The sequence below is a fragment of the Ips typographus genome, linkage group LG4, assembly GCF_016097725.1.
Source record: "Ips typographus isolate SLU linkage group LG4, UJ_Ityp_2.0, whole genome shotgun sequence".
NCBI lineage: Eukaryota > Metazoa > Arthropoda > Insecta > Coleoptera > Curculionidae > Ips > Ips typographus.
Window position 1 is genome coordinate 11232513 of NC_138425.1, and position 25080 is coordinate 11257592.

Below are 25080 nucleotides of genomic sequence, written 5' to 3' on the forward strand. Positions count from 1 at the left end.
TTCAAAACAAACTATTCATTCAAAATTGCAGTCCTAAAAATAAATATCAACTTTATGCTATCATTATGTATTCGTAAACTGGAACTACATAAAGTCGTATAAAGTTCTTCAAAAGCTCATATTCTCTGAAAATAAAAATCCGCATTTCCGTCTCGCAGACCCTAAACAGATAACTCTTTCCCAATATATAAAATAAGCACAAATAACGTTCCAATTTCGTATTCAGGTCGTGTAGCCTCAAAACCTAAAAGTGCAGATTTTGCCGCCATACGCGCTCATTCAATTTGAAAACCCCCTTCGAAGAAATCGAAAGAGTTTCTCTCGTCAAACTTCTTTCAACTCCCCTAAGATGACATGCAAATAACTGATTTGCTTGCCGTTCTCTGCACCCCATTTTTCTATTCAATGTGTGTGTGTGTCTGTTATTATTTTATTATTGTTTGATACGTGCGTAATGCGAATGGTTTTGTTATGCAAACTGAATTGTTTTTAAGAGGATTTAATAGAGCGTTGAAAATTTGGATACAATCGAAAGTCGTTGCTTTTGAAATAAAATAACTGGACTGATAAAGACCAGTTTTACAGGCTAACAAACGTTGTCGAATAATATAAAAGCTTTATAAAGCAATTTGACGGCTTTCAAAAAACACACAACCGGCGAAATAAATTCGTTCGGCTCGTAACCACCCCTGAAGTGGCGACGATAAAAGAACCGAATTTGAAAAGGGAATAAAACCAAATGAAGATTAATGATCATATTCCGGTGTATCCATAAAATTCCGAAAAGTTATAAAAGCAAATCGCTGGCCCCGATATGCCACGCTATCTCAAAAAAAATCCCATATTATTAGACGCGTTAGAGGGAGACGAAATTCGAGCACAGGTATAAATTCAAATGGAGTTATTGAATGCCAGCGGCTCTCCCTACATAATTTTACATTAACATTCCCGTTTATTAAAACAGCGAAATCCCATAATTACAACGAATCTACATGAATAATGGCCAGAAAATGCTAATATAATATTTCGTAAAATTTATTAGTGCGCTCTAACTTGGCTCACAATTACATTTAGGTTAATAACAAAGTTCACGCAATATGTAGATCTATGCACATACCTCTATTTCCCTCGCCGTTTCTTTCTCTTTTGTAGTGTTTTTTCAATGTTGCTCATTCAATTTCGGTTAAAACAAACGTCCAGTTACAGACAATTGGATAAATTTCTTATAAGTACGATTATTTCTTGCCATGAAACTGTAAACTCTCTCGGGGGCACACAAAACTTTAGCGTAAAACTGTTCGGCGTCACAAGTTACAACTTTAAATTGAAGTTTTCGCAGCCTGAGACAGGGTGACAGGACAACTTTTATATGGAACGGTCCTTTTAAATGAAGGTTTAAAATTAGTATTAGTTTATTTTGAGGAGAATTCTACCATAGTAACTGAACACAGAAAATTATTTTTTGTTAAAAAAACGGTGGTTATCAATGGTTTTACTTTGCGACTCTTCGATATTAAAAATGCATACCGTAAAATCTTCGTGTTTTATGGGTGTGTAAAATGCAACTCGTAAAGTTGTGTAATTATTATTTTCCTTTAACTAAAGGTTAGAAGATGAACGATAAATTTGCGAAACTCTAAGCTGGAGATTTATTATCTATTTAGTTATTGCGGTACGTTGCATCAGTCGAAAAACAAATAGCTAAAGTAAATAGGTAATTAGTTTCTTGCAAAGTATTGTGGATCTCACATTTTACTAAAAATACTGCAAATATGCATGTTTGTGTTGGTATAAGGTTTTTTACAAGTTAATAAATTGATTTTTCACACTTTAATTATTAATAACACTGAAAGTCATATGGGCAATGTAACTAATCTGACCTAACTCTTAAACTGATAGGATAATAGCAGTACCTATTATTTGCGCTCTGCTTCTTTGATTCTTTTCTTGGTCTTTGCTTCATTCTCCTTTTCGACTCTTCTTCTTAAGTTCTATCTTCTCTTGCTGCGCTTTTGGTTCTTCTTATACTTTGTTTCCGTTTTTCTTCAGCTGTTTCTTTGTTTTTCTTTAGGCTTAGCTTACACTTTTTTTAACTTTTGTGTTGAACTTTCTCCATAGCTTTTTCATAGCTTTGGCGTATTTTTAAGCTCTACGTTCTGCTTTTGTTTTTTTTTTCGTTGGTTTCTTCTTCTGTTCTTTTTTCTTTGCAATTTTTGTTGCTCGTTTCTCTTTCTTTATTGTAGTTTTTTTTACTATACTACTGGTAATTTTGACAAAATCACAGTTGTCACAAAACGTTTTTTTTATTTTGTATTTTTTTCACCTTCACTAAGAGATTATGGATTTCTATTTTAAACTTATTGTCAGAAAGTTTAATTGTCTTGCTAAACCTAAAAAAAATAGATTTTTCTCTAAAAACAACTTTCCTAACCACTAAAAGCCACTTTCTCACTCACCCTTTCTGCTTAAAAGAAAATCGTATTTACTTTGAATCACTTACAAATGTATTCAAACTATTTTTATCTTCTCCATCCCTGTATTACCATTAAATTCATCAAGACAATCATGCCACAATGAAAATTACTCCATTTATGCAATATAAGCGAGTATGAATTGCTCTATCAGATGCACTAACATGTCTTTATGGTTTGTATATAATATGAGTCTTCTTGTTGTGCTAATATGAGTGAACTGCCAAAGATTTAATTGAAAGTACAAAACCTGTGGTGAAGTGCTGAGTAAATGAATTTTTGACACTATTTGTTCAGTGCCTAGGTATGCAAATAAGGTGGTAGTATAGGAATAACTGAAAGAGAGCCCGGAGAAATTCAACGGAGCTGCCGCTTTGCCTGTTAAAGCTAAAACTCAAATGTTTACAAACTACTAAAAGTGTATAACTTAATAAAGCTACTGGAGTACGTAAAACAAATAGTCTAGTGTATTTAATCTAGCTAATGTCCCGGAACGGGGTTGCAACAGCGCCGTTAGAGCATCAGCGGAATGAGTTTTAATGTAACGTTGAAAATGTCTTAATGGCCGGGGCTTTTCACCGTTGAAAACCGACGACAAGGCTGAATTTATCAAACCAGGACGTTAAAAATAGATTCCATAAAATAATAAAATCGCCTTCCAGCTTGGAAGTTTTATGCTTTGTCTCCACGGCTCGGACTCCTGGGGGAATCGATCGTTCCGAACGGACTTTCGGCACGTCGTTCTATACGACTTCCCTAGGACAATACCTTGATTGAATATAAAATTGGATTTCCAGTTTCAATTTCATAACGTGAAACCACCTTTCAAAAACATTATCAACTCTGAATCGAACTTTATTTCAAATTCAATTCACATCAGATATTACGTTTGTCATTATCTATTTCGGTTTATTTAACTAATGTGAATGCAAATTAACGGCTCAATACAGCTTTCCCAGTTGTTTAGAAACATAGGTGCGTTTGTTGTGTTTGCAACACTAAATACAACACCAAAACAAAACGAAAACGAAGCGGTTTGTAAAATTAAATAAGAAATGGCTCCTTTGCTAACGGAAAAGCAAATAACACTTGTTTATTTAATAGGTTTACCTTGGAACGAAGTTGGGTTTTGTTGCGCGAATCGTTCTATTTTTCGTTATTTACTTTAAATGAAGTTTGCTTGTTTTAAGTTTTGACTTGGAAAATCCTTTGAATTGAGCTTTTGCGATGGTAAGCCGAAAAAGCCAGCTATTATTTATATTTCTACTGGTATTTTGACAGCACAAAACCGCTAGTTTAAGTGATACAGTAGCTTTCGTCAGTCACAGAAATTGTTTAAATGTAATTTACCGTTTAGCATTTTATCATCATTCCAAGAAAGATGTTAACATAATCACATAATACTACAAAGCCTTGTTTTAAAAAGCTTTCAAGATCCGATTTCCAGCAGTTTTTGTAATCTATCCATCAAACCTGTCACGTCACATAAACTTCTCATGAAAAACGCAATCTACCACTTTTTTTATTACTCATGTTGTACATGATACATACACTAAAGTAGATTTTATTTGTTGATCAGGTTTATGCTAGTAGTATCATTGTTTGAAGTATAATTAGACAGACTAGCTGAGATATATACGTTACCAGATTGTGTACTATAATCACAAATAATAGAACATGAGTCTTTAATTGGTCGCTATTTGAATAAAAATCATTTCATTTTCTTACTTCACAAAATTTTTATTTCAATTTTTTGTTTCAGTATGAACCTCTTCAAAGCGTTAGTGGTACTAACGGTCTACAACACGTAGTGCTCTACGAATGCCAGGACAGTCCCGCCATAGAAAAACTGGCAGACACACCTGGAAGACAATGCCACGATTCTCGTGCTCAACCTTTCATGTGCAATACAGTTGTGGCTAGTTGGGCTAAAGGTTCGGAAGGTTTTAGCTTCCCACCAGAAGCCGGTTACCCTTTGGATTCTACCAACAAATACTACCTCATGGAAACTCACTATACCGTACCCATGGACGGAAATGTGGGCTCAATTGATGGTTCTGGTTTAAGATTGTTTTATACACTGGAGTTACGGAGACATGATGCTGGAGTGCTCTCCATAGGTATGGATCCGAATTGGAGACATATCATACCTCCGGGACAAAATAGAGTGGTTTCTTCTGGACATTGTGTTTCGGACTGTACTAAACAAGCTTTCGGTCATGGAGGCATCAATATGTTTGCTGTGGTAATGAAAACTCATAAAATCGGAAAACAAGTGGCTTTGAAGCATTTGAGAGGAAGTGTAGAGTTACCTCCTGTTGCTAGTGACGATAATGTTGATTCGGACTATCAAGAATACCGTAAACTCGGAGTGCCTGTAAGGATTCTACCGGGTGATCATTTGATAACCGAGTGCACCTACAATAGTTCGGGTAGAAGTGCGATAACTTTAGGAGGGTTGACAAGTAGGGAGGAGACTTGCTTAGTAATGGGGTTGTATTATCCCAGGCAAAAGTCACTGGCTGCTTGCCATAGTTTACCCAGTCTACCCACAGTCTTGCATTCTCTAGGGATTCAGGAATTAAGCCCGTAAGTAGACAAACTTGCTAGTTTCTAATCTAAACTTTATTGTTATCTTAAAATATAATATTCGAGAATGGCAACAGTATAATCTTTAGCTTCCCTTACGTCGGATCCTTCATGGCTTATCAGTTATTCCCCATTCGTCCACAAGCTGTAAATTCGCCCTAAACTCCGTCTAAAATTAGCTGCAGCCTTATCAAACCTAAGATTTACAAGCAATGTAGATTTGGCAGTTTAAACGCTGCTGATTCTCAATTCAGTTCCCTAATATCAAAGGATTTCAAATTAGAAATAACTCTATCCCGCTTAAACGGGAAAAGGAAAGTTTCCCGAAACGCCCTCATTATTAAAACTCCAACATAATGAAGTTTATATGTGCATGAAAATTATCGTGATTAACTTAAACTTCAGACACATATCATTGTGATGCAGGATCGCTTATGCTCGAGAGCAGTCGCGAGTGATATAAATTCTAGTACGGAAACTCCCACTGAAACGTATTTATGGGAGTTAAGAAACTTAAACCGAGAGGTAGAATAAAGAACAAAAGAGCTGACTAACGGAATGACGATTCGAAACTGTATTATCTCTTCGTCGTGCAATGATAAAGCGAAACTATTAGACAATTGGAATAAATTTCTAGCCAATTTGGATTGAAACAGACACTCGATGAAATAAGAGATGAATTGAATCTATTTGAGCCGTTTAGGAAGTCGAACGCGAGCAGAATCGTGGATTTGCTATAAATTGTTTCGAGTTGATCGTGTAGTATTTTAGTTATGAATTTTATCTAGAAAATTATTTTCAATAGAACGATTTTTTAGTCTGGCAATTTTTTTCTGTTACTGACATTTACAGTATGTCCCAAATGTCAACTGTCACTGTATTGAATATTCTAAAACAAGACATCTGGGGGCCTATTCTTGAAGGCAGCGAACGGAATTCTCAAGAGAAGTGTTGGTAGAATGTGACAGAAGAAGCTGACAATGGCGAGTTCCTGTCGCATTCTACAGGTCTTTCTCTTTATAATTCCCTTCCCTCGTTTCAAGAATACGCACCCAGGGCCCTAATTCTTGAACGCAGGGAGTAGAATTGCCGATAGATTGTGGCAGAACTGTTTGGCAATGGCAGGTTTCTGTCAAATTATGTATTCCTTTCTCTTGATGAACTCTCTTCCCTCGTTTCAAGAATTTAGGGCCAGCTAAATTTCTTGTTTGTAACTACACACTGTCTGATAATTTCTTGTAAACTGAAGAACTGTCTTTTTTGTAAAACATAACGGTTTTTTCATGTAGCCAGTGCATTTTCAAACTGAATTTATAATAAAACCAACGCTGTAAAACGCACTTTTTACAGGATTTACTTTACTCCAAATTTAATTTGTCGAATACTAAAATAACTAAAAATGTTTTAAATAACGCATTAGTGTTTTTTGGGTAAGCAATTTCGAGGACAGAGAAGGCATTAATGTAATAACATGAATTATTAATTGTTTACACTGAAAGTTTTTTTTTACACATTATAAAGCTGATTAAAATTTTCCACCTCTTTATATTTTATTCATACAAAGTTTTTAGTATCCATGTGACATACAAGTACAAAGGAAAATACAGGACGCCTATCAATAGAATTACCTTTGTGCTAATTAATTTAAAAATTTTTTAGATCGTCAAAATGCCAGATTATAATAAAATCGATTACTATCTTTAGCTTTAGTGCCCAATTAAGCTGCACTCTGGTTAATTATGCAGTATTTAAACGTCATTCCATACAATCATTGCATGTTGCAGAGGTTCATTTTAATGTATTTTAAATGCATTCAGTCGACTATTTCTCCTACTAACCATACCAGTTCAGTAATTTTCCATCTAACATCATTTTGTTTGCTCACTTAACCGTGCACTCTCTACACGATTTTTCCAAGACCAATGTAAATGGATGTTTGTTTTGAAAGACCGGTCAGCACTCATGCAATTTGAGTTTTTTTTGTTCCGTTCAAAGAAAATCCAATTTCCTAGGACTTTGATCTGATAAATAGACTGCTACTTTCAATTCCCATAGACCCGAAACAATTTCGAGTAGCAACTCGTCCAATACGCAGCACATCGTCACGATAATCGAACAAAATCCTTGATTGCTACCCGAAGCACTATTAACAAAGGCTTTTCTTTGCAGTGGTTCGAATCCGGTGAAAATAGCGGCGCCCCCGGAATTAGCCGGAATGACCTTGGAAACGAGACTAGTGTCCTATGATTGGGACAATCAGTTCCGGAGTTTCCAGGAGGCTACGATGCGGGGCTCTTTTAAACCGATATGTTGGACGTCGCAAATGACTTTGTTGCCGGTAAGTGACTTTAAATTGCTTTTTCACTCTGTAACTGTAGAATTTTATCGGTTAACTTAAAAGTTTGTTGTGTAAAAATGAAATTTAAGTATAAGGAGAAAATTTTAGAAGCAATAATTGCACACAAGTAACGAAGAAAAAATAGAAAGTTTACAAGCATTTTTTTGGTTTTTAGCACTTTTAAGCACATTTCAGATCGTTAACCTTTCGCAGATCAAAAGAATTTAAACAGCCAATTAAACCGAAAGCAACTAGGCCAAATAATAAATATCAATTGACTCAAGTTTCATGATATTATGTATGTAGTTGTCGCCCCTTTTTAAATAAATACTTGCTAGTTGTGGAACGCTCGTTTAATTAGTCAACGACCACAACGAGATACATTGTTTAAGAACAAGGTTTAATTGATAGTGATGGATGACCGTAGAGCGATAATTTAAATGATAAAGTTAGACAAGGAAAAGCCAATGGCCCGGCAACGATAATAATCCTTCACTCGTTTAGACCGAAAGTCTAAAATAAATTCTGCTAACCGCTGAACTTCGGCAAAAGTTTTCCAAGAACTTTTTCGTCGAAGTTCGTTTTTAACGTCAATAAGTATTAGCGAGTTTCTTTGCCGGTGCCTTGGCTTTTTAAAAGTTAAAATTACGCCCGGGCCTAACCGAGGCAATATTGATATTATAAAGTTGGCGGCACAAAAGAAACTTTTTTCTTTTGACGAGTCATCTGCACTGAAAACTAATTGGCAGGCAGCAATAAAGCAAGGAAAATGAGGTTTAAAGGAAAATCCTACTTCTAACATAACAATTGCATCACATTGCCAGACAGCAGCTCCATTTATTTCCCCCGAGAAAGATTAAACGAGACACCGAACTAAAACGGTTCTAACTGCATTTATGCAAAATAGAATCCGTGGGCTTCAGTTTAAAATTTAATTTTTGTTGGCGGCTGTATTACGTTTTCGTGCACCGCCGTTGTCAGGCTCTGACACAGAATAGGTTTCACTCTAATAGCATTCTGATTGCTTGCTGAAACATTAATAATGAATCTAAAATCACGAGAGAATTTAATATTTACCTTTCACCACTTTTTGGTGATGTTTTATTTGAAATAACCGCGGACTGTGGCAACATTTTTCTTTTATGAATGGCAACAGAGGAGCTATAGAGAGTAAAGTTTTATTAGGTTTTAGCGAGTCCATCATTTTCAGCATGAAATGGCTTTCTGTAGTACACAAGGCTTAAATGTTGCGCTTACCGACTTAATCCTCGGATCTGTGGCAGCCTGCTGCTTTTTCCATCATTATGTCCCGTTAAATTATTAATTCCTGCTGAATTATGTCTTTAGACCCACAACATGGCTTACATTTTTTACAGCTAATTCTCTTAAAAAATATATTAAAATTTGATCGTGTAGTTATTCAGGAAAAGCACATATTTTGATACATACTCAAGGTTTGCGAACATGCATCAAGGGGTTCTCTACAAAAGAAAAAAATTATTTGCGACTCCCCCATCTGTCTATCCCATTTTCAATTTCAGACACGTCCCGAAAATATTCATTACGAGAAGCACGCATCATGCATTCAATCCATCCCTCACAATACGACCCTAAATGCTTGGTGGCATCACCTGTCTTCGTCTATTATGAGGGGAAGTACCCTTTTTTGGCTAACAGTGTGGTCTCAGTCAAAACGAACCATCTTTTTTGATACAATTTTGCATCACATTCAAATATTCGGACAGAGTTTGCATAGTTAAATATTTGACTTTTGCTGACACGACTTTTCCATCCCATTTTTTCCGATTAACGTTATAAACTAAAAACTACAAACTTTTGAATTTATCGGATTTTATGGATGGCAAAAGCAGCCTGCGGATATTTGGTTTTTAATAGTCGTTATTTGGGTTACATATTGCTGATACATGATGCAAATATTAAGTTTAGGCTATTTTTTATGAGAGAAAATCACAGGATTGTTCAAGTACATTAAAAATATTGGACTAAAATGAACACTTTTCAGACTGTCTGCAAATTATTTCAAACGTAAATCTTGATGTTTAGCTTCACTATTCTGCATTTCAGAGTCTAAAAGTTCAAGCAAAACCGCATGGACTTCAATAACTTCCATTTTACCGGTAATAACCGTAACCAATCGTAAATAGTTGGCTAGAGGAAATCTTGATTATCCACTAAATTATGTCTTTAAAATAGCGAAATTGCCACTACGAGTTTTAACAATTCTACGTGCTGTAATCACCAGTCTTCTAATTAAATCAACTGATTTTTTTCCATTGGAATTAATTCTAAAATGCGTTATGATTTTTGTGAACATGAACACTGAAACAAGTAACCATTGTTGAAATGTACGAATTAAAAATCAATTAGTGGCATGTAACGTTGCCATTATCCAGCCCGGATAATAGACCAAATTCTATTTGTCTTTGTGTCAATAGGTACGCAATGTAGGGGTCAAATTATTACATAGTTTTCTATGTAATTTAGCATACAATTGAGATAAAACTAGGTTGAGCGTTAATTTCTGAATGCTGGTTGGTTTTACAACGACTTTTTTAATCGAAAAATGAAATAATCCTTATGAAAGAGGTATTAATTATATTAAAACATCAAACTCTTGTTTAAAGTATCGTTTTATAAAAAAGTATGATCGAGTACATATGTCATTGAACGATAAGTATCGTTTGTAACTTACTTGGATTAAAGATGTAAACGCAAGGTATTTTAGGTTAATCTAGGCTTAACCTAAACCCAACTTGATCTAAATAAATGTTGGAAGTTTACTTAAATATGAAAGTAGTGTTAAGTAGGATACTGATCGTAGAGATGATAGTTATTGTGACTGACTTTAACATTTTATTAAAAAACAGCAGCTAAGCTAAACAATTTTTAGATGACCACAAAACAAGAGATAGCGATTGTGATCTAATTGACTGTTGATATCTCCGCAAAGTAAATGATAACTAAGATATTTCGGATAATTTTGGAATTTTCTAAATAGCTGCTTTTCTGACAATAATATTGTTTATAATTATTTGTAACTTGTAATTGACATTTTACCATAGTAGACTTCTAGAAGCTAATTGTTGGAAATATGAGTCAACCAAAACTGATTTTGTTGTTTCAGTATTTAGTCAACATTCTCCACATTTAGTTAGTAATTTACAGTTAAAATAACCTGGGTAATATCATTATGAGCGTAATTTCTAAAGCAAATGCTTGTTTCAGCATATAGTTTCATGGCTTGTACTCACGTAACCGACCCTTTTAACATCAGCTTTTATGCGTTTATTAGTACAAGCGTAAGTGAACTTGAACATGAACATAACCAAATTTTACGTTAGATAAAAGTCTGAATAGCTGGTTTAAAGTAAGCACTCGTCCATAAAGCACGTCCCTCATCCGTTCTTTTCTATTGTTGCAGGGCACGGACAAAGAATCGCATTACCCCAACATATCGAAACCCTACGTGCGGAATACCGGAGACCAGTGCAACTATCGCAGATTTAGCACCGAAGGGTGGCCGGGTGGTACGCAAATCGTTGAGGTGGATGGCAATCATATAGAGGGTGTGACACGCAGTAAGGTATCGCGCAGTAGCAGTCCTGCGCATGAAGAATCGCTTGGTTTGAGCAGATTCAATTCGGCACCATCCCGCAGCTTTACGTCAAAAGTGGTACTGTTGACTGTTTCAGTGCTGTTAATGTGGTTCAATCGTTGACTGTGAATTGAGCTTTTTGTACAGTTCAGTACGAGTCATGTCTATACTAGTCCGTTCGGCCAGCAGGTGTATGAAAGTGATGTTTGTTACGATTTGGGTCAAAGCGTTCCTTTTTCGGTTATTTGTCAAACTGGCGCGCAGTTGAGGTGTTCATTAATCTCCGACCAAAAGAGAAGGAATTAATTCGGTTAAATAGCACTCCGGTTAGGAGAATTAATCGGGCGTTAAAGTCAACGGCCGTTTGTTTTTCTTGGTTTTGAATGCGATGACAATCACTTTAAGGATTAAATCGGTCCCTGTGTGGTCGCCATTATTTGGCTGCGGTGTCGGGGTTGCAAGGCCAGATGAACTAATGCCCGCTTTGAAGTGGCGAAGGCCCTAGATTACACTCGACTGTTAGCTAATTTCAGCGGGAGAGCTCAATTAAAATTTCATTTTTGACTGTGAATCTGCGGTTAAAACTAATCAGGTTTACGCAGAGACTGAAACCGTAATGGAGAATTTTAATTTTGCACGCTAGCGGTGGCTTCATTGATCCAATATCTTTGATGTACGTTTTGGATGCTAGTTCATCAACGTAGTAGCCCCCATAGGACGCATCTAACACATACATTTTAATGAAGTTATGATATACCTTTTTGACTGTACTTTCATTATCTCTATGTGTCATTAGTAAGCTTTAAATATTCTGCTCTGATATTAAATTGAAAATTTTTAGTAGTGACTTTAATAATCACATTCATGGACACGATTTTCCAAACAAATATACTCAGAGATGAAAGTACTGGAACAAAGCGCCTATCGAAACGTAAAACTCAATCCGGAATAAACACAAATTAATTGCGCGTCAACGCAAGTTAAAAACGGCTTTTCATAAAGTAAAAAGCACTTATTTTTTGCAACTGACGCGTCAAATCCACTTCCATCGGCTGTGGACATTTTTAATTTCCATTTCCATATTGGGAAACCTGAACGCGGAAAAAAACCGAAACAAGGAACGCTTGGCCTGAGCCGATTTTTTGCGGCATTGGACAGAATTATAAAAAATTGCCGCGTACGGTCTGTGATTTAATTATTAGTAAATTTTATTTGTATAAACTGTATTTTTACGTTTCTGTAAATACCACTACTTTGAGATAGTCGGCTATTATTACTGTTAGAAAAATTTGTGTAATTTCTGTGTCAGACTTTACCAGGCGAGCACAATCATGTCAACTTTGTTGCACCGGCTGCCACATTCTGTGAGTTGCAATATCAGTCTGACAAATACGAACTCCTATTATAGTTAAATGTATACCAAGTAAATTGTCTATATTATTAGAGTATGACAACTACTGTTCCTTTTGTAAATTTATGTGTATATTTGGTTAGACTGGTGCTATGATGAGTTTAACTTTTTTTGTATAATGTATAATTGTATCTAATTTATTAATTGTGCTGTTGAACTGACAATGAAACCCTGTACAGTGTAGATATCTTGTGTAATATATTTTATAAATAAACTACAGTATCTTCTAGCAATATTATATTTTTTGTTGTTTTATTTTATTGCCTCACTTACTGGAACGAGCCAGTATAAACACTTTAACATGTTTATTCAACAAACGCATTAAAAATTTAACTTAACTTAACTATTAAAAATAGCGTTTTAAGGCACTAGTGCAGAAGCGTTTTAAAGCACTACTGCTGAAATTAGACAATTAATTAATAGTATATTACATTGTCAGGTGGAAAGTGCTTGTTGATTTCTGTCGAAAAATTAGGTAGTATCTCGAGACAGAAATTAAACTTTCCACCGTGGTTTGTATACTATTTTATTTTCAACCATTTATCAGAATCTTATCAAACTTTTAATAAATGATTTAGTTGAAATATTGATTGCTTATAGTCTCTAACAATAAGGTAGTATAGGTACGAGTAGTTATGACTTCAAACATAATAAACGACTGGTAATTTATTTTCGATCCACCTGGTTTACACATAAAAAATAATGTTATTACATACATCAACAATCTTTGGTAGTAGGCCTAATGTGGCCTTTCTTGCAGTCTCATCAATCTGTTCCATGGCACTTTCTTCCTTCATTTATGCGAAGAAGTTGATATTAACACGTACTGAAAACTATATTCACAAGAAGCTTCTAAATTGGATGACTGAATTAATTTTTGAGGGCAACATTGATCGTGCAGAAAAAGAAATTCTCAAATATAAAGAATCATTGAAATTTGTGCAGAAGAACCTAGAAGATGCAAACTAGCTGTTAACGACGAAATAGTAGAACAGGTAATGTCCTTCAGATACTTAGGGGTAGAAATAACCGCCCATCAAGACAGGAGATCTGAGGTAAATAATCAAATAGAGAAAGCCTCTAGAATAGCCGGATGTTTGAAAGGCATTATATGGAAAAACCAGTTTCTAAAAATAGAAGCAAAGACCAGAATATATAAATCATGCGTAAGGCTAATAATCACATATGCCGCAGAAACCACGCCAGACACCAGCAGAACCAAGAGCATAACCCGAACGGCAGAGATGAGAACGCTCCGTAGTATCACGGGACACACGCTACGTGACAGAATACCCAACCAAGAAATAAGACGAATCTGCGACATACAGGTCATTGTAAGATTGACGAGACAGAGACGGCGAGAGTGGAATCAACACATCAACAGAATAGAAGACAATAGAATTGCTAAAATTGCGCAGAGACGGAAAAGCACACTCTAGGAGACCGTCAGGCAGACCACCAAAGAGGTGGAGGGATAGCTGGATGTCGACGTCGCACGGAACTCTTTAAAGCTGGAAAACATGCTGAAAGCCTATTTCAAGAAGAAGAAGAGCTATAATTCATTTTTTCTAAAGCGACACACAAGCCCCAATTGGAAAATTATAGAGATAAATAAGTAAAAAAAATCAATATTTCATGTCGCTCTGACAAAATTTAATCTCATCACATTAGGTAACTATCTCATTTATAAGACCAGCGAGGCAACATTATGAAAATGTTCTCATATATCGTAGACTTTAAGGTGACTCCAGAGATTATCCCAAGAAGAAGCGCAACGTTAAGGTTATGCCCATAAAGGCTATTTCACATGCAAGCGGTTTATTTAAATGGGGGTGTTTTCTGTTCCAAACCTAATAAAATTCAATAATCTGATTTCAGCGGCTTCAATTTCATACTTGCATCCTTGTGAAACAGGTTTATTTGTAACATAATCTACTGGACCTTTATAATAATTACAAGTAGTGCTTTTGGTCAGCCTTGAACTTTAAACTCACCTTTTGCTCGTCTGTATTTTAATAGTCATTTGTAACATGATTGAAATCTCAAAAGCTGAATAATTGTAATCAACCTTAATTACATTTTTTCCTCCGTTACATCTTCATTAACTTTATTGTTTCTGACTATATCAGCTTCGATTTATCAATAAGTAATAATTCAGCGATATTTTTATTAACAGAGGCAGGTTAATTGCTGATAAACCTTCTTAGCAGTACAACACGGGACAAGAAAAATAAAACAAAACCAAATTGCGCGGCAATAAAAACAGAAAAAGAATTATGCAAGCTTATATAGAGGCCACCCGCTGGCATCGGGTTATATTCTCTAGCGTTTTTAAATGTAAAGAGATGCCGAAGAGACGGACAGACATAAATCACCGTTGGTAATTGCGTTGCGGTTTTTTTCTCTTTTATTTTAAGCCTTTCTGCCTCATTACAGTCGATGCATATGCGAAAATCCGCGTTTTTCCTGTCCACTTTTAAATGATTGCGTTTGACAACTTTAACGGCATTGTTTTTGCATGACCAGAAACTTGTTTTCAGTTTTATGAAACCTTTAAGGTATTTACAGTTCAGTCAAACATTATGAAAGTTAAAATTCAATATACTTCCACAACTTTGCTGCGGATAATTAATTCAAAAATTAGCTCTAAACATGAAATAGTTTCCATCTAACCAACAATGCAACTACATGGAATAGAATTTGGTTTTAACGGTGTAACAAGCGGCTGATTGATTGCAATCCCAAAAGTAATGTTGCCAGTAGCCTTGGCTAGGCTACAAAGCTGAAAATTGGCACAAACGAACGTGTTGGAAAAGGGAATTGTAAAGTTGTTGTTCAATTAGAGAGGAATCATTTACTAGGACACCTTGTATGCTGCAATATTAAAACCATAAATGTTTAACTAAAAATCTACAAATCCCCAATTTATATTCATTCCAACGGCAAATTTGTCGATCCGAGTGATTGAGTGACTTTGATCGCGCGATATTGGCTAAAAAAACTATGCAATTTGCCACCGTTAAAATATTTCTGTTTTTACTGACGCTAATATTTTCAGAGTGTCATTGTGAATAATTTGAATTTTTTTAAGTTGTCACTGGTGCAACATTTTTATATGTCAACTGCAAACTTTAAAAAATTGCAATATTAAATCACTTCACACTCAAAATTTATCCAATTGTCTGATGGACACATAAGTTGACGTAAAAGTTTCACTTCGAACAAAATGGCGTCCGCTAAGCCTTTAATGCGAGGTCTAGATGTGGCGGCGCTTTGAAACATCATGCAAAAGCGTCGCCAGCTTTTGGAATTTTCTGACCGATTAATAAAACCGTCGGGGAATTAGTGGGGTCAGTTTCGAGCTTCCAACTTTGCTTTCAAACCTCCCGTTTTTGTCGGTTTATTCATCAAACCACTATCTCGGATTTTGTCCCTGAAAGTTTAAGTAGAGCCGAATTCAGTACGGCACGCAGGGTCCCTTTCATCGTTCATTAGCTGTTCAGTTTGCTAATGAGGTTTACAGTTAATTGAAATTGGAGTTTTAGTTCAAATTAATCATCTGTGATTGTTTACTACAGTCAAAACTTTGACAAAACACAACAAAATCTTTTTATATATTTAGACAAGCTTCTGTAAGAATAAAACATAATTTAAAATTACATAAAACGTAAAGTGCAACAAAAGAATAATTTCATAAAATGACCATCATATCCCATTAAGTTATGTAAGTACTTAATTTTAAATACGGCTAAAACCCGACTAGATGGAAGCATAAAAATGCAAAACTATGCATACATTTAATTTAATTATTCTAATAAGCAAGAGTATACATTTTAATACCTAGAACACGGACTATGCATTGCTTGCCTCGCATTTTAATTCACGCTCATCTAGGGAAACATATTCCATATTACATTTTAAATGCAGGCTACCCACAGTTTTCGTATATGCGTATTTGGGCATTTGTTGGTTGCTCCAGGCTGTACATGTTTTGATTGTTTGTACATGAATTTGTAAACGAGGATTTAATGATAAATTTGGAATTTATGGAAACACTGAATATGCATAGAGAAAAGCGTTAGAACAAGTTGGTCCGGCCCAAAAACCAAAGGGTAATTTGGAAATATTCAATTCGGCAAACAAATTATTATATAAAATTTATTTCATTATTACAGTTATATTTAGTAAACTTTATTATACAAATTCATTTGTGGTTCTGGCGTACAATAAAGGCTTCTGGCCAATTGTGTGTACCCGGTTATTTGTTTTATATGCGATTATTTAACCCACTTTAAATTATAAAATAACCAATTCAGGTTATTAGATTCAACAATGGGTATGATGTCGACGATTTATTTGGCCGTTTCAGAACCATTAATTTTATAAAGTTATTTATTCACGGGTTAGTTTTGCCAACTGTCCGGGTTCATTAGCGAAACAAATGGTTAAAAATTCATGAAAGGACCGGACAAAAGCAGGACAACTTCCTCTTTAAACGTCCAACTTTTTGCCAGACTTATTAAACTTGAATGCCATAATGGCCCGCCTCTGTTTGACTTTTCCCGAAAGGCGGACAGGACAGTGGTGGAAAATTGCCGGACATTTTCCATTATGCGTCTGCTAAATGGTATAAATCCGGATTTTAATCTAATTAAGGTGAGCAAACTTTAATCCCTCCCAACCTGAGTTTCATCATGAATATGCAATTTTGTTTGCATGGTGTAGATGGATGTGTCACAATATTGATATTGCGGTAGCGTATACTTGCATTGGATCGTTTCGATAGAATAATAATTAATACAATTTAAATTTAGTTATCAAATTGTAGGATACTTGCTCACTAAGCTAAATATTCATTTTGGAGGTTTTGCATTGTTTTAGAGTTATTAGACTCTTCAATTTGATAAGCATTAATGCTTTTGCCAACGGTTTCTTAGTGACAAATTCTATACACTTTGCAGCTCTATTAAACAAATTTAAAACTCATTTAGAGCAAACACATTTTACTCCACTAACATTATCAATCTTTATATTTGCATATTTAAGTAAATTTCCATTAGTTGAACCCCCCTGTTGTATCAGAGCTCTATAATCACTTCGATACCTTTTACCCAGAACTAACGGAATAAAATTTTCATGTTCCCCAATCGGAATCCTTTTGAATGGTAAATCAAGCATTCCTTTTGACAGTGACACATGTCCGGCCTTTGAATATTCCCACAGAGGCGAAAGTGCGACACTAATTACTCCAAAAAAATAAACTTTACCAAACAACAACCATGTACTATTTGGTGAACAATGAATATTTTACGAGTCAAATAATAATTGAGAGCTCCGTCGACTTAAATCCAGCCCCCGGGTCCCATATGGTGTGTAATTATCGAGGCTAGTTAATTAACAACTATTCGTCGTTGTTTGGTATGTAGATGATAAAGTTTGCGTTGGTGCTCCGTCCGAACGATTCTTTTTTTAAATTATGGGTCTGCCCTACCGTTGGATTAATAAATCATCTTATTGATGATCTTGGGAACAAACGAACTGATTAATAAATGTTTTAAGCCGTATTGTGACGCGGTAGCCCATTAGAGGACAAAAGCCCTAAAGGGATTATCTTGCTAATATAGCTGGCCGTCCTGTGAATGTACAATAATTAAACCTTTATGGTTTACATTACATTACTGGGTAAGAAGTAAACTAATATGTGTTTAGTTTATTATTCACACTGTGCAGAAAATGTGTAATGTTTTACAGTTAAATAACTGATATTGTTAAAAGTAAGTAGAACTTGAGTGCTGGAAAAAAGAGTATTAATGGAAAAACAATGGTTGAGTGGAAAAAACAGTCCGAAAGCTTCAACATTAATGATAATCAATACTAAACAAGAGAGGAAGTTAAATGTGCTTTTATTTTTGTTTTTTTTCCTGGTAAAAGCCAACTTAGTCACAGAAAAAGAGAATAATGTAAAAGTGTTAATTATTATTTCTGTTGTTCACATGTGGCTCAACTTCTCATCCATGACTTTGACTGAATGTAACCTACTTGTCTAGTTGCATCCCCTATTGTCGCCCCCTATGCAACAATTCCCGCAGGACAAGCTTAAAGTAACAAGAAATGGTCTTTCTGTGTTAGAGTCTTTGTTAGAAACAGTAACAAGGTCTGCACTACAATCAATCAATGAGGACCCTTAATTCATATTCAGTACATAAGTGAAAAACTTTGATTACACTTAATCTTTAAACTCTCATAAATCCAAGCATTTATCTAAAGCGTTCTTTTAAAATCATATATTGATTAAATTGCTTATTCTTTGCGAGTTCCAGGCTTATAACTTTATACGTGTACAAGCTCTACTAACGACCTAATGATTGAGAAAAGCAAGAAAATTGAGGCTAAGGTTCTGTGTTTTCAACAAAAATAACGTCGGCACAGAGCCCGTAATTGGCCTGGATTCTATATACCGCAATATACAATTACTTTTATACAGTTTCTGTATGATTAGGGAGCTTTATGGGGAGCAGTTCCATTACCTACCGCTCCAGACCCCGAATTAGTTCAGCGAAAGGAAGGGCGAATGCCGTATTGACACGCTATGTTATGAAATCAATTAATTTACGGTTTTCTAGTAGTTGCTCGTATTTTGTAAGTCTTTCAAAGTAAGTTATTAATTAGACAAGTTTAGAAACAATACGATGCTGAATAATAATTTTATCCTCGGAGTAAACTTTAAAGTATCAAATCCTCTAAAGCAATTTTCCTTGAAGGGGGTATTAATATATAAACTGAATACTGTCAAATAAAGTTTCTGAAAGTAGGTAGTAGAGAAAAAGTGTGAATTGAAACCTGAAGTAAGCGTATCCTAAAGAAACCTAAGAACTATGTCAAAACTCTCCGAAGCAACTTCATAGTGACGTGTAATAAAACTTAAGACGTGGAAACTTTTTAAAAAGAAAAAAACATCTGCAAAACAATGGCTTGCTGAAGCCGAGCTTTCCAAAGTACTTAAAAATTATGTACATGTAGAGAGGCTGGAAAAGTTTGCAGTTAAATCATCGAGCACTGTATTAAAGTTGAGCAACAGTGGCGGAACAATAACGTTTTGTGCACGTTTGATTTTTAATAATGTAAACGTCCACACAATGGCAAAAATCGACCTAGTGCGTACACAAAATTTCAGTGAATGACATCGGTTATTATGTCCGGAATAATGGAAGGGAAACCCATTTATCATCCAAATTCAATATTTTACTTTAATTCTTCCATGAATAAATTTCGGACCCTTTGACAAATATTTGTAAAGGAGAAGGAGATATTTTTGCCGTCGATTGATGAATTGTATTAGGTGTACCAGTTGGGGATATTTGCTAAAAGGGAGAATTTTAATAACAAAAATTTAATTTTTTTAATTAATAACTAGAAATATATTCACCTAGCAATTTTAAATTTTTGAACAAACTGTTATTAAACATTGAAAAATTTTCTGCTTTTTTAGGTAATGCAGGACTTTTTGGTGATAAAGAAGAACAACTATTGCTTAGTGTTCCAAAACTAATGGTTTAAAAGTTTGGAAAAAATAAAAACTATACAACCACATAGAAGAATGAAATTTGAACAAAAGGAAATAATGAAAAACCAAAAGTTATAGTAATAATTTTGGTTTTGCAGCTGGCAAATGAAGCCATATATTTGCCTAAAGTAACCGACGGGTAAAACTTTCGAGAACTTTTTCTTATTGCGCTCCTCGGTGGCGATAAATTTTAAGTATAATAGCTGGAAATACATTATGTAACACGTGCAGCAACGGGAATGTTAGCTCATAAAAGGAAAATTGAAAAGCTCGAAATCTTAATAAATTTTCCAGTAAAACCTCTCGGTTTTTTTTTAATTTGCCCAAAATAAATTAGAGAGAAACGGTCTCGCTGGTCGTAATTCCGCCTTGGCGGCGCTGATTTTCTATTCATTCATTACAGCGCGTTCTTTATAGTCCGTCCATGTAATATCTCAAAAGATTTGAGGTTAATCTCGGTTTCGGAACCAATTTTTTGTCGACTTTCTGCTACCAGGATCAACGTTTTAATGGGGGAAAAAACTTATTTGCTTCCTCGAAACATTCACACATTCCTTCGAGGTCGGGTTTGTCTCATTGAAAAGCATGGCAGGTATTTCAGTCAGCTCCGGACTTTTTCGGTGATTCGGCCCTTTGAAAAAACTGAAACATGGGGACAAAGAAAAGCAGGAATTTCGCCGCTTCGTTGGAACTATTTAATTGTTTTGCCGTCGTGTTCCTGTACTGAAGACCCCATAAATAACTTATGTAACCGAGGTTATTTTTTTGATTATTCTTTTACAAGAAAAAAGCTAAATATCGTTTATCCTGTTGTTTACTCAGACAGACTAGTATTTATTTAATTAATCAAATTATAGCAAATTAACTTTTTCTGCTTTTCTCTGTTTGGTTTTTGGAACTTCAACAAATAAATAAATTAGAACTACTAAAAACTTTACTTGTTAAGAATTGGAAGAAGCAGATTTTACTACTTTCAAAAAGAGTGCTCAGAACCAGTTGTGTAATTTATGAAAAAATATATTACTTAACCAATAAGCTTGTCAGAACGTTTTAGAGTCCTTTGGCAACGGTTCAAAGCATTCCATTTCTATGATGAAGCTTCTAGAACTACCCAGATCGTTCTAGAGAATTTGGCAACTTTACTAAATCTTTCAGACCTTTGCAGAAGCTTCTAGAACTTGTCAGAATATTATAGAGCTTTTGGCAACGTTTCCAAACCCTCCAGACATTTGCAGAAGTTTCCAGAATTTGTCAGAATATAGAGCCTTTGACAACGTTTCGAAACCTTTCAGTTTATGAAGCTTCTAGAACTAGCCAGAACGATCTACAGCTTTTGGCAACATTCCAAAACCTTAAAAAAATTGTGCTTTTCAGATCTTTGCAGAAGCTATTAGAACTTGTCAGAATGTTGTAGAGCCTTTGGCAATGTTTCATTACCTTTCAGATCTTTGATAAAGCTTCTGGAACTGGTCAAAACGTTCTAGAGCCTTTGGCAACGTTCTCAAACCCTCCAGACCTTTGCAAAAGCTTTTAGAACTTGTCAGAATGTTAAAGGGCCTTTGACAAAGTTTGAAAACTTTAAAAAAATCTTCAAACTTTCGAGACATTTACAGAAGCTTCTAGAACTAGCTAGAACGTTCTAGAGCTTTATAGTATTATCGTTTGACCGGTAGAGGGCGATAAAGGTGAATTTTTTTTTTGTAAATATAAGAAAGTATTGCAAAAACGAGTTAACTTGACTTGATATTTTTTAAATATGCACCTTAAAAAAACAAAAATCCAATTTTTCAGAGTTTTAAAAATTGTACTCAATTTTTCGGAAAAAATTCAAATTTTTTAAATTTGGCTTTGATTATGGCTTTTGAGTGAAAGTGGTCTTTTCAACTTTTGAGTGAAATTCTTTTGGATGAAATTCGATTATAGAAATTAATCGTACTGTGTCAAAGTGGCATATTGGCTTCAATAAGGAGGCTATACTACTTGAAAAATGCTTAAAATTCTAGTTTGGTTTAAATTGGTAGTTTGTTCTGTATCACATTATTTGAATCATTTGCTACAAAAATGTAATAAAAGTTGAAATAGCCAATAAAATGGTCTTTCAAAATATATCTGTATGAGGTAATATTTAAAAAGTATCTTTATAAAATGCTTGTAAAGTATAGAAAATACTGCCTGGCAGTTCTTCCATAAATTACAGACAAGAATGCGAGTTAAAAAACAATGAAAACTGAACAACTTAAATGAAGAAAAACCAATGGACACCAGACCTGTCGTTTAACTAAATGACAGAAAATACCCAATTTGTATATAAATAATTTTGAAACCTTGTACATATGTGTAATACATTATAAATCATATCGTCTTTTAACTTGAAACGACAGTTTGTCAATAAAATTGGTATGGAATACTGACACAAGGTTCGTTTTTCCAAACAATTCAAGCCAATTCGACATGACCGCTATTTGGGGTAACTCAATTTTGCGGTTTAATAAAATAAAGACCCCAGCACATTTCTACGATTCTATGCATGATCAATAGTGCACACACTTTTCTATATTAGCCTCCCCGAACATTGACGGCCGCCTTTAACCTAATCAAATATATTGAATGGTCCAATTTCGGGGCGTAGGAAACCGAAATCGTCATGCCTCAACGTTTTCTTTAATAAAAGGTCCCCCCAGCTTCGTTTTAATGTCCCGCGAAAATTGCATTTTTATTTTTCGAATGTATGGGGTTTGAAAATTGTTGCGAAAGATTTTAACGGCAGTTTGGGGGCGAGGAAAGTTTGCGGAAATAGTGTTAATACGGCGAAGTAAAACGCCTTCTTTTGTTGGAGCCATTAAGAGATTGCACTATTCCGAATCAAATCTATTTTCACCTAGAAATGTAATTTAGAAAATGTACTTGAAGCTTTGTGTAGACACGCTTGCTAGCTTTATTTTGACTCATAATAAACCAATGTTAATATCATTAACCGAAGTGCTTTATAGATGTTCGTATATAACCATCAACAACTCACAAAAACCTGCATTAACGACGTGTGAACTACTACCAGAACGTTCTCACACATGCTAGACATAAAGCACATACCCTTAAATAAATCCTAGGGCTCTTAAGTGAGACAACATTTGGTCTAGTTACGATCAATGAGAGGTGGTACCCTAAAATAGATGTTAAATCCTAAACCTGTCGTCATTTGGGTCGTATTAGGTTAAGGCGCCATCCATGGGACTGAAACAATTTAAAAATAATTCTTAACAGTTGCGTTTTCAATCTCCCCCCTAGTTCCGAGGATTATATTATCAGAAAATATTCTTGCAGGAGAAATATTGATGAACGAAACATAAAAAAGCAATATTTCATTCACCAGTCACGCATTTGTACGGTTTTAAGGGGTTATTTTAGGAAATCCGATGAGAAACAGGATAAGCAATTTATTTCTAGGAAATTGGTTATTCCAGTCGCAGTAGTAAAAATGGCAAACCAAATTATGTCGTCATGATCCTGGACGTAATGGGTAGGTTGGTAATAAATCGAAAATGGTTAATGGTTCGAGGTTATGTTTGCTGACCACGAAACAAGTTAAATCACTTTCAGCCGATGGATATCAAATATCACAAAAGAATTTTTATTGCTACGCATTTTTGTAAGGCATGCTTCGATGACATAAAAAACAACTTTTTATGTTTTAGTTATTTTCGTTACAAGTAAAGGAAAATGATACTTTGCTGTATTTGTTAGAAACTATTCTTTTATAGCTAATAAACTATACTATATTATACTGTATTGTGTTGGGTTTCAATTCTCTAGTAAAAGTAACAGAGCTCATCCCCTATCAGGAAATAACCAAACCTCTAATTTTAGCTCGATACTTCAACAGTTCAAGTTACAATATCCGTGACAAAAAACACAAACTGCATTCTCTCAAGTTATTCTAAACGTCGCTTGAACCCCCGACATATGAAAAGCATTAAACCACCCTCTGAGTATCTTTTTACACACTCACTTTTTAGACACCTATTAAATCTACAGGTATATGGAGGAAGTGGGTATCAAAATATCCTTGAGAACTTCCCGGTTTGGCCATATGAGGATGTACGAGATGGAAAATTTCTAAACACATATTATTACTTAGTCGTGATGTTTAAAGCTCGATTTGAAGTACGCTATCCTTAGGCACATCGCAGCTTCTAAAAGATATCATCAGAGAGTTTTTTTACTTGGATTGTACAGCGTGAGAAATTTAAATGTGATTTAATACAAAATAGATCAAAATTGTCTGAACTAGTTTGAGAAAGTATTTACATTGTGAGGTCTAATTAACATTGTTTATTCAACACACACCTTCCGAAAAAAGTAAGTGGCTAATTGAACGACTATTGTATTGTATTTTCTTGTAAAATTGTATGAATTTACACGCTTTCAGTAGGTTTTTTCATAAAGAGTACAAAGCAGAAATTATAAGATACTCGATAACTTATGAGCGTTCGAGAATACAATGTAAACAAGATTGTAATAAATTTCGCTACGTTTGCACTTCATCGGACTTAGTGTGGTTCTGGGTGGGTTAAAAGGCATCCAAGGTTAAAACGATGTAATCTTCCATGCAACAGTATTAATTAGGTACATAGGAGAATAAGCTTAAAAAAATGTTTTATGAATATACCACAAAGAATGTACGAAGCGTTATTAAAAGTGAGTTAAACTCTTCTCAGGGCTGTCGCGCTATGAAACAATTAACAAATTCCCTTGCTCCGAAAAGGTATTTCGCACACATTATTAGGGAAATTTCAATATTTCAGGCATGCCCGATGGGGGGCCTCTAATAGTTTGGGGGGAAAGTATTTGGGAAATCCAATTTCCTCTTTTAACGTCTGGAATACCAAAGTTTCCTTTCATTATCATTAAGGTGATATTAATTTTCCCTAAGTAATTAATACAGTCTTGTTTTTGTCGGGGTGAATGTTATTATTTTACATCAGAAGAATGTTTGTATACGTATAATTAGTGACATAACACCAGAGCTGTCGCAATAAGTAAAAAAAAGTAATTAAATTAGAATTAAACTCTAAAATGTATGAATATAATTCA

The 25080-nt window shown here is 34.8% G+C and overlaps 1 protein-coding gene across 1 annotated transcript in view; it reads left to right on the forward strand.

The window, feature by feature from the left end:
* The window catches only part of olf413 (DBH like monooxygenase olf413), a 56457-nt gene extending 43792 nt beyond the window's left edge, over nt 1–12665 (forward strand). Inside the window, exons 5-7 of the mRNA XM_081977104.1 lie at nt 4234–5060; nt 7230–7398; nt 10841–12665. Coding sequence (XP_081833230.1) covers nt 4234–5060; nt 7230–7398; nt 10841–11137 — 1293 coding nt within the window. The 3' untranslated portion in view covers nt 11138–12665. The remainder of the gene's footprint in view (nt 1–4233; nt 5061–7229; nt 7399–10840) is intronic.
* Nucleotides 12666–25080: the final 12415 nt, after the last annotated feature.